At 36.6% G+C, this 14,132-nt stretch overlaps 1 protein-coding gene across 2 annotated transcripts in view; it reads right to left on the bottom strand.

The window, feature by feature from the left end:
- The window catches only part of Myef2 (myelin expression factor 2), a 32,752-nt gene that overhangs the window by 5,962 nt on the left and 12,658 nt on the right, over positions 1–14,132 (bottom strand). Inside the window, exons 6-16 of one of the 2 annotated variants that reach the window (XM_045156196.1) lie at positions 12,990–13,181; positions 10,876–11,029; positions 10,110–10,159; positions 9,929–9,992; positions 8,204–8,302; positions 5,928–5,978; positions 5,574–5,642; positions 5,167–5,265; positions 4,828–4,899; positions 2,825–3,033; positions 2,696–2,747 (exon numbers count right to left, since the gene is read on the bottom strand). In XM_045156196.1, coding sequence (XP_045012131.1) covers positions 2,696–2,747; positions 2,825–3,033; positions 4,828–4,899; positions 5,167–5,265; positions 5,574–5,642; positions 5,928–5,978; positions 8,204–8,302; positions 9,929–9,992; positions 10,110–10,159; positions 10,876–11,029; positions 12,990–13,181 — 1,111 coding nt within the window. The remainder of the gene's footprint in view (positions 1–2,695; positions 2,748–2,824; positions 3,034–4,827; positions 4,900–5,166; positions 5,266–5,573; positions 5,643–5,927; positions 5,979–8,203; positions 8,303–9,928; positions 9,993–10,109; positions 10,160–10,875; positions 11,030–12,989; positions 13,182–14,132) is intronic. The other variant, XM_045156197.1, reaches the window with a different exon arrangement.

The raw sequence follows: 14,132 nt of genomic DNA, 5'->3' as shown, positions 1-14,132 counted from the left end.
TTCTTTGTTTGCATTTCTGAAGTGGTACAATCCTGCAGCATACTGAGCCAAAAGGCCAAAATACAATTTCATAAATGAAAGAAAGCCAGAAAGACTATTTGACCCCATTAGCACAGGCTGACCTAAGGAGAGGTCCAACTCTGAATGGATTAATTTATAGACAACCTTCGTAAAAACACGTGTCATTAAGGAATTAGATAAGGAGAGCTGTATGTTTTATTATGGGAATGATGTATCTTGCTAGTTTAGGCTCAATAATGTTACCTTTGGAGGTTAATAGGAATTGGAAGAACCAGGAAACAGAAATTCTTATTGCTGAATTATAAAGGCTGAGATGATGTTGTACTGAGGGTCACATAACAAATAATATAATCTTTCCTTCATCTTTGCAAATTGGTCCACCAAAGATAGTCAACTATTAGAGATACTTTATTACTGGCAGACACTGGGGAAATGTATAGAATACTGCCACCCTTACTAAGAAACCAGAAAGTTCACCTTCAACTCGGGAAAATAACACAGGAAAAGAAAAAATAACCTTGCTTTTTACTGCCAAAGAGGTGCTATTACGTATTTGTGCCAAGTTAAAAGAAATTTGCTACATTAAGACAGAAAAAAAACTCTATAAATAGATAAAAGAAATGTGGCAGAAAAAGGAATGGTTCAATTCAAACATACAAGAGAACACTTCGAAAATGACTGTGCATTTAATTCTGCAACACTGCAACTTATTCTCTTTCTCTTAAATTTAATTCAAAGATCAAAATGGGGAGATTATAGAGAATTATGTAAATATGGACCTACCTTAACATAAAAATTTTAAAGTCAGAAGCATTTATAACAGATTGGAAACTGAAAACAAAAGCCACAAACCTTGAGATATAATAGGTTGGTTCAAAGGGGAAATAGAGTTGAACTAGGAATTCAGTATAATAATTTAATAAGTATTATGTGCATGTTCAAGTTTGCAGTCGCTATATGTTGTATGTGTAAGTATGTAATACATGTTTGTGTGTATGCCTCTGTGAGAAGGCCAGAGGTGATGTTTTTCTAGTATTGTCTACCTTTCTTTGGGACAAAGTCTCCACTGTCTTGGCATTAATCTAATTAGACTAAAGTGATGGGCTAGTGAGTCAGCTTTTTGCATCTCCTCAATGCTAGCAATATAAGTGAGCCACCACGCCTAGCATTTTTTTCTCTTTATTTATTTATTTGAGAGGGGAGGGGAAGAATGGGTATACCAGGGCCTCTAGTCAATGCAAACGAACTTCAGACACATGAGCCACCATGTCCATCTGGCTTATGTGGGTACTGGGGAATTGAACCTGGGTCCTTAGGCTTTGCAGGTAAGCACCTTAACCACTCTCTCCATCTCTCTAGCCCATGCCTATCATTTTTCCCCTTTTTTATTGACAAATCCCATAATTATAGACAATAAACCATAATGATTCTCCCACCACTTTCCCCTTCACAAATCCACTCTCCATCATGTCCCCTCCCACTCTCAATCAGTATCTCTTTTACTTTGATGTCATCATCTTCTATGCCTAACATTTTTAATGTGGGTTCTGGGGACCAAGGTTAAATCCTTGTGCTGGCAAAGCAAGCACTTTATTGACAAAGCTATCTCCCAAGCTCCCTACCCACTATTTTACATGACTAAAGTACAGCACAAGCTTGGAATGTAGATTTGGAAACTTTTCCTTTCATGAAATATCTTTCAATTACTACTGTTCTGTAGAAAAACAATGCTATTCCAATCAGAAGCCTATCAAACGGCCCCATTCTTGCTGTAAGCAATGCTACTATCTGACCTTCAAAGGACAATATTTACATAGTTTGACAAATAATAGTCAACTCTGGACCAGGGAGGTAGCTCAGTGAGCAGCATACATGCCTATCACTCACCATAGAGGCATGCATAAATTGGGCATGGTGATGTAGCCATTACCTACTTGTTACTGAGACAAAACACACAACCAGAAGTAACCTAAGGAAGGAAAGGGTTTGTTGTGGCTTACAGTTTTGACACCCAAGCATAGTGTATAGAACTAGAACCAGCACCAAAGTGTACCATGTGCAGCAAAGTGTTCTACACTAACAGATCCAGGTTTCTGTGATGTGTAGGCAATTCAAGGTGCAAAACGGATCTCACCTACTATCGTGTAGGTATCAGCATTACGGTGGGTCGTGCTGACAATCCACTTCACGACACTATAAACAAGGAGGCAAATACACCTTTGCTGATGTTTACCATGGAAAAACAATACAAATACCAACAGGACTTCTCAACAGAAGATGTTGATAGGCCATCCTCTAAACTACTCTAAATCAGAAGACAGCAAAGCTATTTATTAATCAAAGTTTAATTAGACAGAAATATGAACTTGGAAAGGCCAATGTCTAAACATAGTGTTTTAAAGTTTAAGCACAACTGGGAAGATGGCTCAGCAGTTAAATGTGCTTGCTACCAAAGCCAGCTGTCCTGGGTTCAATTGCGCAGTGCCCACATAAAGCCGGATTCATAAAGTGGTGCATGCATCTGGAGTTCATTTGCAGGGGCAAGAGGTTCTGATGCATCCATTCTCTCATTCTTTCTCAAATGATTTTTTAAAAGTATATTAAAATTAATGTTTAAGGCCAATTTTTCCTCCACAATAAATATCAACATATTCTCAGTCATTGCTATACTTACCACATTGACTGAATTTCTCTTTTAGTTTCTGCCAAGTCAAGTCAAAAGGCAGCTAGAATAAAAAGAGGCATTAGTAACATATATAAAGAAAAGAAAGAATTTTAAGTATCTCTAGATTTATTAACTTACATTTCTGACAAATATCTGGTTTCCTTTGGAGCCTATTCTGTCTCTCATTCCGCTTCCCATTGGACCTGATAAAAATCCTCGATCCATATCGATGCTCCTTTCAAGTATGGCTCCTATGCCTGGTCCCATTCTGTCAAAGCTGGAACTCATGCGGTCCAGCCCCATGCCCATTCCTCCAGTCACACTGTTTATGCCACTCATTCCGCCACCTGAATTTAAAGAAGGGCAGGGAGGATTTCAAAGTTTTAAGTTTTTGTTTTGAAAATAGAAGCAAATGGGAAGAGGAAAAAAAAGTAAATCACTGATGAGAAAGAGGGAGGGATACTCATTTATATAATAACATGCAAACATAAAACTGTTTCCCTATAAATAATAAAACAATTTTCAAAAATCATATTATCTAAGTTAATTAAATTTTATTAATAATATAGTAGTTTTTATTCTTATTTTTATTTTCTAATAACTACTAGAACAAAAATATATGGGAAAATTCAAATTATTAAAACACTAGAACACATTTTTCTCTCCTTATACTCTCTTATATAGTATACCTTTGCTAGCTGACCTTTTACCTCACTATCTTCACCTCTGTTTCCCACACCACTTTTCTTTTGATATAAAATGAATTTTCAATAACCATAGAAAACAAATCTCAAAATTACAGAGAACTATCACAGGGAAAAAAAACTGGTGATTATTCTCCTTTAAACAATACTACTTGCAAATTTATTTCCTAGCTGTTAATTCATTCTTTCTTACCTCCTATTTCCCTTAATCATCTCCATAATACCAGTCCCAAAAATTATGATTCTTTCTCATATCTAATATTCCCTTACATGAAAATCCTAAAAGTTAACATTATCTCCCAGTTGGCTTTCTGATAACAACAAGTAAAAATTAGGAAAACAGAAGTATAAACACTATAATAAAAAAGAGAAGAAACAGAAGTTATAATTAAGAGGAATGGCCAAGTCAAAAAGATGATGGAGCCGGGCGTGGTGGCGCACACCTTTAATCCCAGCACTCGGGAGGCAGAGGTAGGAGGATCGCCGTGAGTTCAAGGCCACCCTGAGACTACAGAGTTTATTCCAGGTCAGCCTGGACCACAATGAGACCCTACCTCAAAAAACCAAAAAAAAAAAAAAAAAGATGATGGAAAAAGGAAGCAATGAGGAAAAAAGAACATGGAAGTAAATGTATTCTGCTGACAGAATTTTACAATAGCTAAGTAGGTGTACTTCCTTTTTGTGAAACCTCATCAGTTAAAAGCAGTCAAAAATTAAATTGTGTTCAGGCTTAATGTAAGGCTTAATGTGGTAGTAGATACTGATGGGAGGCATTCAGCATTCTCTAGGGCTGCAACTGCTCATGATTTTGAAAGGTTTGAGAGAAGAAAATAAAAAATTCTTTCAACCTTACTTCAGGAGGTCTCTAAAATTCAGTGTTCTATGTGCGTCTGTAAACACATAGGCATTTACAGACACTGGTCATTAGTAACTGATGTAGAAAATGAAATGGAAGGAAGGTTGGTGCAAAAGCAAAAGTGGTTCCTGACACATGATCTTCCATTTATCAGTGGAAGATATTTTTTCTATTGGCTATTTAAATATCCTCTTCTGATCTGGAGTCAGACGTGCTGCCATTGCGCCACGAGGCCGGCCAAATGGGAAAGTGTGGGGGTGGGGAGGGAGGGAATTACCATGGTATATATTTTATAATCATGGAAAATGTTAATAAAATTTTTTTAAAGTAATAAAAAAATAAATATCCTCTTCTGTTATATTAGAAATATCAAGAAAAAGTCAAATAATTAATTTAATAGTTTCAAACAGTTATCAAACAGAAAGGCTAAGTTCATTAACTATCAAAGTTTCTCAGAATATAACAAGACATGGAAATACATATGAAACAAGTATTACTACACTACAATAAGTATATTTGCAACTACACTTACACAAACACTATAATATCACAGAATAAATTATATTAAAATTTAAACCTACTTATGCCAGATCCTACTGGACCCATGTTAGAAGCTCCTATTCTTCCTGCATACCCTCCAATCATTGCACTGCCTAAACAAAGATGGAAAGATAATATACTGATTAATTTAAATAATCACATTTCAAAATTCTGTGCTCAGAAGATGTACAATAATGGAAAAGTATAAAGTTTCCTAGAAACAAAATTCAAGTATTTAAGATACTGAAAAAGAGTAATATAAATTAAAGTTCCTAACACATGTTTTCTTTAGATAACATTTAAAATTTTCCACAAAAAGATAATTTTTGAAAAAAACATAACCTAAAATAAGAAAAAAAAATGTATGCAGCCAACCCTACCAAGTCTACCAAAGGAATCTCCAAAGCTTCGATTTATTCCAATATCACCACGTCCAAACTCTCGTTCCATGCTACTAGTCATGGCTCCACGGTATAGCTCTGCAAAGATTGTGCACCATATTAACCCTTTTTCAAGTACATCAATACATGGCAAACCATTCAAGAACATGTTTAAGCTAAACTAAAACAGCAGCAAAAGTCATCAGCACAGAATGATCTGTGACATACCCAGCTACCACACACCCTACACAAACTATTCCCATTCCTACCATGCTTACACTTATCCTTGACCGCCCAAAAGTCTTTTGAAAGCATCTATAGCACCCATTCCTGTATGTGCATGATGGGTGTATTTTAATAATAGGAAAAACTAAACAACATAAACATCCCCTGAATATTTTACCTACCTCCCATCCTGCCAACTCCACCAAATCCTCCCATGCTATTCATTGCTTCCAGACCACCAAACCCAATTCCTATGAAATAGAGATTAATTTTGAGACTTGTCAGTTAATAGAAGAAAGGTTCACTTTGTAAATGTTCAGGTTCACCAGTAAGCTCTTCATCCACCCTACCTTGTGGAGCTACTTCTTAACACACCACCTTCCCTTAAGTATGTTTTGGGCTCAATTTCTGCTAGCAGCCTTTAGGACATGAGCCAACAAGAAAAAAGTGACTTTTTTTTTCTTAGAATGAGATTCTCAACACAATTTCTAGATTCATAAAAATGGTGATGGATACACACAAAAACATATACGTACCTCCTCCAATTCTATTCATTCCTCCAAAACCTGGACCATCCATGCCCATACCTCAAATAAAATACACATTATGTACTTTCAGTTACTCTTATTTTTGTGACCGAAGAAGGAAATTATAGTACAATAGACTCTATTGGTTTAGCCAGAGTGCAACACTAGAGAAGCAAGAGAACACAAACGTAAACTGCTGCACCCTAAGATGCCTAGTCATGGGTCTTCAGAAAGGCCTCCTTAGGGCTGAAGGGATGGCTTGGTGGTTAAGGCATTTGCCTGCAAAGCCAAAGGACCCAGATTTAATTCCCCAGGATCCAGATACACAAGGGGGCACATGCATCTGGTGTTCATTTACAGTGGCTGGAGGCCCTGGCCTGCCCATTTTCTTTCTTTCTTTCTTTCTTTCTTTCTCTCTCTCTCTCTCTCTCTCTCTCTCTCTCTCTCTCTCTCTCTCTCTCTCTTTCTCTCTCTCTCCACCTTTCTCTGTCAAATAAATAAACAAATAAAATATATTCTAAAAAAAGAAAGCCCTCTTTAAAACATTTGACAAGAAAGTAAAGTTCAGTAGTCACAGCTACAATACCTCAGTTAGGGAATATCTAGGCCTAGTAATTTACTTTCAGAATATAGACATGTTACTACAGCACACTTAAGAGATCAGGTTAGAATGTAAGTACATATGGCTCAGAATGATTATTATAACTACCTTCATAATATAAAGTTTAACTCTGATTTCAACAAAACAAGAAACCAGGCTAAGGAGATGGATCAGTGGTTAAAGGAACATGCCTGCAAAGCCCAAAGACCTTGGTTCAATTCCTCAGTACCCAAATAAAGCCAGATGCACAGAGTGGCTCATACATCTGGAATTTGCACACATGCTCGCTCGCGTGCTGTCTCTCTCTCAGATAAATAAATATATACTGTTTAAAACAAAAACAAGAGGGCTCAAGAGATGATTTAGTGGATAAAGTACTTGCCGGCAAAACTAAGGACCTAGATTCAATTCCCCAGTACCCAAGCAAAGCCCAATGCACAATGTGGCGCATGCATGTGGAGGTCGCTGGCAATGGCTAGAAGCCCTGACATGCCTAGTCTCTCTATATTTCTGCTTCTTTCCTTCTCTATCTTAAACAAATAGATGACAGATAAAATATTTTTAAAAGATTAATCTGATAGCATATATTAGTCCATCAATAATAAAAGTAACTTTGAAATACTGTCTAAGGATATGTAGAGTGAATAAGTCAAAACTATTTCAGCCATCAATCACAACTGCTACTATTTAATGCCTATACTCTCATTCTCTATGAATAGAGCTATAATTCACCAGAGACTACATAATGTATGATAAAACAAACTAAATACAAAAGCACATCTAATTAAGCCAAACATTAATGAGATGCACAAAAACAATTTCAACTCTTCTCACACATTTTATTAGAAATAATTTGTTTTCTTAAATATTATACTTATGTTGAATATAATCTTGAGGGTTAAAATTAGCATTAAGGTTAATTATTATTATATTTAAATAAATTAAAATTTTATAGTTTTAAATAATACACTAAACACCCAGAAACAAACATATAAGCAAGTTCACTGGGGTTCTCAACAAACATTGAGAACAGTATTCTGACATCACAAAGTTTGAAAACAAAAATAACTAAGAGTTTGTTGAATTAAACAAATAAACAGCTACCTCAAATGTCACCTTCCCAATTAAGAAAGAGATGTACTGACTGGAGAGATGGCTTGGCAGTTAAGGTGTTTGCTTGTGAAACCTAAGAACCCAAGTTCGATTCCCTAGTACCCAAGGAATGCCAGATGCACAAGGTGGTACATACAACTGGACTTCGTGTGCAGTAGCTAGAGGCCCTAATGTGTCCATTCTCTCCCCCTTCTTTCTCCCTCTCTCCCTCTTTTTCTCTTAAATAAATAAAATAATTAAAAAATAAATAGATTTACATTGCTTATTATATGGAAGCACTTTGATAATTTCAAAAATACTGTATACTCCTGAAACACAAGACACTATGTTGAAAATTCTTCTGCCTTGAAGACACTGCAGTATGCACAACACTGCCAGCTAAAATATGACAGGATGCCTCCCAACCTCTGTGTATACTTTGTGAATGCTAGCTGCTTTCTCAAAGTTTCATTCCTTTATCTGAACGAACACCCTAAGCCTCTCTAAAACAGGGTTCCCAAAACAACCAGACGCTAGTAAATATAAGCTCTATTAGATAGAAAACATATCATTAAAAAGAAAAGGTACTTACCACTTGGTAAATTCCCCATCACACCACCAATATTTAACTGGCTGGCACTAATAGGCTGTCCACCTGGACCAAGTCCCATTCCAATGCCTCCAAGTCCACCTTTTATAACAAGTAACAATATTACCAAAATCCATATGCACCTAACTGGTACTAACATTTTAAACTATATATATGCCTATAATAGCATTTCTAACATTTTAAAAATTTGCAAGTAAGAGCATTGGTTTTGGTTTACATTTAGATTTTTTAGGATTTTATGAAGTAGGTTCAGGTGATCACTTAAATGAATAGGGAAGGGACTAATAAAACACCAACAGAATATGTAAAACTAGGTTACTTTAAAAACACACATATAATATTTGGATTATTATCAAAAGGAAAAAAGAATGTATAAAATAAAAAATGAAAAACCCAAATGAACCAATAAATGTGAATAAATTAAGCTCTTCAATTTCACATAAAAGATTATCAAACAAGAGCCAGAGGTGGTAGCGCATGCCTTTAAACCCAGCATTTGGGAGGCAGGGGTAGGAGGATTGCCAAGAGTTTGAGGCCACCCTGAGACTACAGAGTGAATTTCAGGTGAGTCTGGGCTATAGTGAGACCCTACCTTGAAAAACCAGAAAAAAAAAAAAAAGATTATCAATGAAATTTTTAAAAAATCAAATCCCACCTGTAATGTTTTTACATGTACATCTACAAGATTAACAAACTTAAAAACAGGAAAAATACACCAAGCAAATACAAAACTCCTGTAATTGGTATTATACAAACAACTTATAGGTAATTTCAAAAACAATCTGTCTTATAATAAATAGCTTGATTCACTAGGAAAATATATCAATTATAATTATGGATGCACTTAATAATTTAGCTTCAAACTTCTCAAGTAAAAACAACAAAAATCAAACCTGTCATTCTAATGAAAGGTACCAACACCTCCTCAGTAACTGACAGCCCAAACAGATAAAAATTACTAAAAAGTATATGAGACAATTTAAATGCATAACAAACTTGGTTTAGTGGTCACAGAACACTACACTCATCAATAAAACTGGGCTATAAAGTAGGTCATCCATAATGTAAGTACAAATTAATTTCAAATAATCTCAGTCATATAGAGCATAGTGAACATGAATTAAAAATTAGTAAGAAATAAAACTTTATGCATTTGGAATTTTGCATTTTAAAGTACTATACAACTCATAAATAAAGTATAGAGGTAATTTGTAAATACAAAGAACTAGAAAAGAAGGAAATAATAAAAACCAGGCGTGGTTGCACACGCCTTTAATCCCAGCACTTGGGAGACAGAGGTAGGAGGATCACCATGAGTTCAAGTGCACCCTGAGACTCCATAGTGAATTCCAGGTCAGCCTGAGCTAGAGTGAGACCCTACCTCAAAAAACCAATAACAATAATAATGCCAAGAAAAGCCTGCACATCTCTTCTTTAAAAATACTGATAGGGGCTGGAGAGATGGCTTAGCGGTTAAGTGCTTGCCTGTGAAGCCTAAGGACCCCGGTTCGAGGCTTGGTTCCCCAGGTCCCACGTTAGCCAGATGCACAAGGGGCGCACGTGTCTGGAGTTCGTTTGCAGAGGCTGGAGGCCCTGACGCGCCCATTCTCTCTCTCTCCCTCTATCTGTCTTTCTCTCTGTGTCTGACGCTCTCAAATAAATAAATAAATAAAAATTTAAAAAAAAATACTGATAGCTTTTACTTACGTGGTAACTGTGGTGTTTTACTATCATGCGAACGGTAGTCTTCATGAGGGACAGACTTATCATCCTAATTGCAAAATAGTTTATTACACAGTTAACATACAATGAAAATGAACAGTAACACTGAGAAGTAGATAAAAGGTTTGAAGAAGCTGGAGGGTTAATATGATCAATAAGAACTCACCATTTTCACATGCATAGGTCTATCAAATAAAAACTGCCCATTGAACATAGCTGTTGGCTTAGTCAAGAAAAATCAGCTAAAAGGATCAAAAAAGTTATACTTGAACAAACAAACTATCTCATTAAAAGGGGTCTGCAATTGTCACTACTCTTTTAATATCTTTAATATTAATTTGCAAGAGTATGTTTCATATAGTTAAAATTCTTTTGTGTTTAATTCATCTAAAATTAACAAAGCTTCACATAAAGCAATCATAATAGTGAACAATGGAGGAATCACTGTCAAACGTATGTACACATACGCTGAGTTATGCCAAGAAGGGAGTACAGGAAAAAAAAAAGTTCACTACAGCCCTGAACAGCATGGCCAATCCACATTTTAAGAGTGACTTTAGTACTTGGACATAAAAAAAGGTTTTATGGGGCTGGAGAGTTGGCTTAGCAGTTAAGGCATTTGCCTGCAAAGCCAAAGGATCCTGGTTTGACCCTCCAGGACCCAGGTCAGCCAGATGCACAAGGTGGCACATGCATCTGAAGTTCGTTTACAGTGGCTGGAGGCTCTGGCATGAGCCCGCGCTCCCCCTCCCCTTTCTCTCTCTCAAATAAAAAATAAATAAAACATATTTTGTAAAAAAATGGGGTTTTATGTGTTAGAGCCCAAGCTTAACATGTATTTCTAAGGTAGGAAACCTGGAAGTCCAAGACCACCACAAAATGTCAAGCTTCTGCAACTTACATTCACTAATGCTAAAATATAATTAGGATACAAATTGCTTGAACTGCTTCAATTGCTTGCTCAAAAGTGACAGTGCCCATTCCTCGGCTCTTGCCATCTTTGTCTTCTTTAATATCTGCCCGCTTTACAGTTCCAGCTATGCTGAACACTTCCTTTAGCTTCTTCCAACCAACTTTGAAGTCAAGCTGAACATAAGAGTATATAGTATTTATATGCCTCATAAATCCATCTCCCCACCCACACAAAACTAAACTCTTTAAACTATAAAAACTATAACCCGCCAGGCATAGTAGTGCACACCTTTAATCCCAGCACTCAGGAGACTGAGGTAGGAGAATCACTGTGAGTTCAAAGCCACCCTGAGACTACAAAGTGAATGAATCCCAGATCAACCTGGGCTAGAGCAAGACTCTATCTCAAAAGACCAAGGAAAAAAAGAACTGTAATCCTTGTTCAATAATATTCCAGTAATGCTCAAATTAAAAGAAAACAACAGCCGGGCGTGGTGGTGCACGCCTTTAATGCCAGCACTCGGGAGGCAGATGTAGGAGGATTGCCGTGAGTTCAAGGCCACCCTGAGACTACAGAGTTAATTCCAAGTCAGCCTGGACCAGAGTGAGACCCTACCTCAAAGAAAACCAAAAAAATTAAAAAATTTAAAAAAATAAAAGAAAACAACAACAACAAAAACCTTAGTTAGCCAGGTGTGGTGGTGTATGCCTTTAATCCCAGTACTTGAGAGGTAAAGGTAGAAGGATCTCTGTGAGGTTCAAGGCCAGCCTGGAACTACAGAGTAAGTTCAAGGTCAGCCTAGGCTAGAGAGAGACCCTACCTCAAAAATGAAAAAAAGAAAGAAAAAAGGAAAAAGAGAAAAGAGAAGACAGACAGACAGGCAGAAAGAGAGAAAAAGAAGAATCTTATTTAAAGTCAGTTTAGCTACATCTAAATTATCTTTATTTCTTTAATTCCCAAAATCGTCTCTTAACTAACTACTCAATCCTGTTTTATACTTCTGAAAATTAAATATCTATATTGGTATACTTACTAAGACAAGTTCAGATTTTGGGAAGTACAGTCCATTTCACTTACTTTGAAGAGTTTAGGGCAAATGGCAAGCCAACCACAACCTCTTTTACAAATATCAAAACTACAAGAATGTAACTCATTTACTATATGAAAAAATATGTACTATTGGGCTAGAGAGATGGCTTAGTGGTCAAGGCGCATGCCTGTGAAGCCTAAGGACCCAACTTCAATTCTCCAGGTCCCATGTAAGCCAGATGTACACAACAGTGCATGCATCTGGAGTTTGTTTGCAGTGGCTAGAGGCCATGGTGCACCCATTCTCTCTCTCTTATGTTTCAAATAAATAAATAAATAAATAAATAAATAAATAATTTTTAAAACACAAAAAAATGTACTATTAATGTCAAGAACTCTTTGCATGTCTATAAATTCTAAGGTTGTGGCTTTTTTAAACAATTTTTTTTTAATTTTTATATATTTGAGAGTGACAGACAGAGAAAAGCAGATAGGGAGAGAGAGAATGGGCGCACCAGGGCTTCCAGCCACTGCAGACAAACCCCAGACGCGTGTGCCCCCTTGCACATCTGGCTAACGTGGGTCCTGGGGAATTGAGCCTCGAACCGGAGTCCTTAGGCTTCACAGGCAAGCGCTTAACTGCTAAGCCATCTCTCCAGCTCAAGTTGTGTTTTAAAAGTTACAAACTATCTGTACTTAGACTCTAATCTCACATGTACATACTTAAATTGGGTTTGAGTTTATAAAAATTATTACTTCATTTACTTTCGTTAAAAATAAGCACAGGTAGGAGAGATGGCTTAGCGATTAAGGTGCTTGCCTGCAAAGCTTAAGGACCAAGGTTCAATTTCCTAGTTCCCACATAAGCCTGAGGCACAAAGTGGCACATGCATCTGTAGTTCACTGTCAATGCCTAGAGGACCTGGCAAATCCATCCTTTCTTTCTATCTGCCTCTTTCTCTTCATCTCTTTCTTTAATAAATAATAAAAAAAATTAAAAATAAGCAAAATGTTCTATAAACCTATAATCATATATCTAGCCAACAATCTAATGATTAGAACCATATACCTGAACAATACAAACTCAAGCTAAAGCTTACTTACATTAGCAACAAAAATTGTGGAACCAAGTCTCCCAGCCTGCAAATTACTGATAACCTCAGGAGGAATGTTTGGATTATTGAGAATGGAAGGAGGCAAATTCATCAAGCCTGACCCCATATCAGAGGCATGTCCTCCTGAAAATGATCCTCCTGTTCGCTGCAATGCTCTACGGGCATTATCTCCATCGGGGTCCTACAACACACAATGAATGTTACACATCACTAAATGCATCAGTAAATATATACAATTAATTTCAAATTCCACAGTAGCTAACCCATCTGGTCTATCACTGATCCTCTGGAAGAGTACAGTTTTCTTTCTTTCATCAAAAGAACTTAATCCTACAAAAACCTATGGACAGGCAAAAGACTATCTCCAAAAGCATCAGTTAGGTACCTCTTTCCAGTAACTACTAACTTAAGAACTTGAAATTAGTTTCATTTTGCCCTCACATTACTGCAGAAATATAATATACATGTAAATGCTCTTGGAGAGGAACAAATCACTTACTGTTACTGCTTTTTCCTCCCAGAATATGCTAATTGTGATTCTTACCAATGAATGCCCAAAGGAATGTCAAATTCAAACTAACTGAAAGATTTTCACCAGTGGAACAGACTGCTATAAAATTCAGGAATATAGGAACAGTGGAAGGTATATTTTCACTGGTAAGTTTCACTGCTGAACAAAATATAATTATCCTTTCTAAAACTCTAAAATCTCTTAACAATGATTATGACCTGAGATGGGAACAGAGGAAAGAAAGGCTGAATGTCCAAGTGAAAAAAATCATAACAAGCAGTTTTGAGTTCATTAATTTTATAAAAATAATATCCTATCTTAACCAAAACAAAACAAAAACAAGCAAGAGGTAGGTAGGAGGATCACCATGAGTTTGAAGCCACTCTGACACTACATAGTGAATTCCAGGTCAGCCTGGGCTAAAAGTGAGACTCTGCCTCAAAAAATTGAAAAAATAAAAGTAGAAAGGCAGGCTGGAAAGATGGTTTAGTGGTTAAGGTGTTTGTCTGTGAAGCCTAAGAACCCTTGTTTGATTCCCCAGGTCCCACATAAGCCAGAGGCAAGGTGACACAAGCGTCTGGAGTTCAAATACAGTGGCTAGAGACCCTGTTGTGCCAATTT

This window comes from Jaculus jaculus, chromosome 8, assembly GCF_020740685.1.
Source record: "Jaculus jaculus isolate mJacJac1 chromosome 8, mJacJac1.mat.Y.cur, whole genome shotgun sequence".
Classification (NCBI taxonomy): Eukaryota; Metazoa; Chordata; class Mammalia; order Rodentia; family Dipodidae; genus Jaculus; species Jaculus jaculus.
This window is presented reverse-complemented; position numbering and strand designations above follow the sequence as displayed.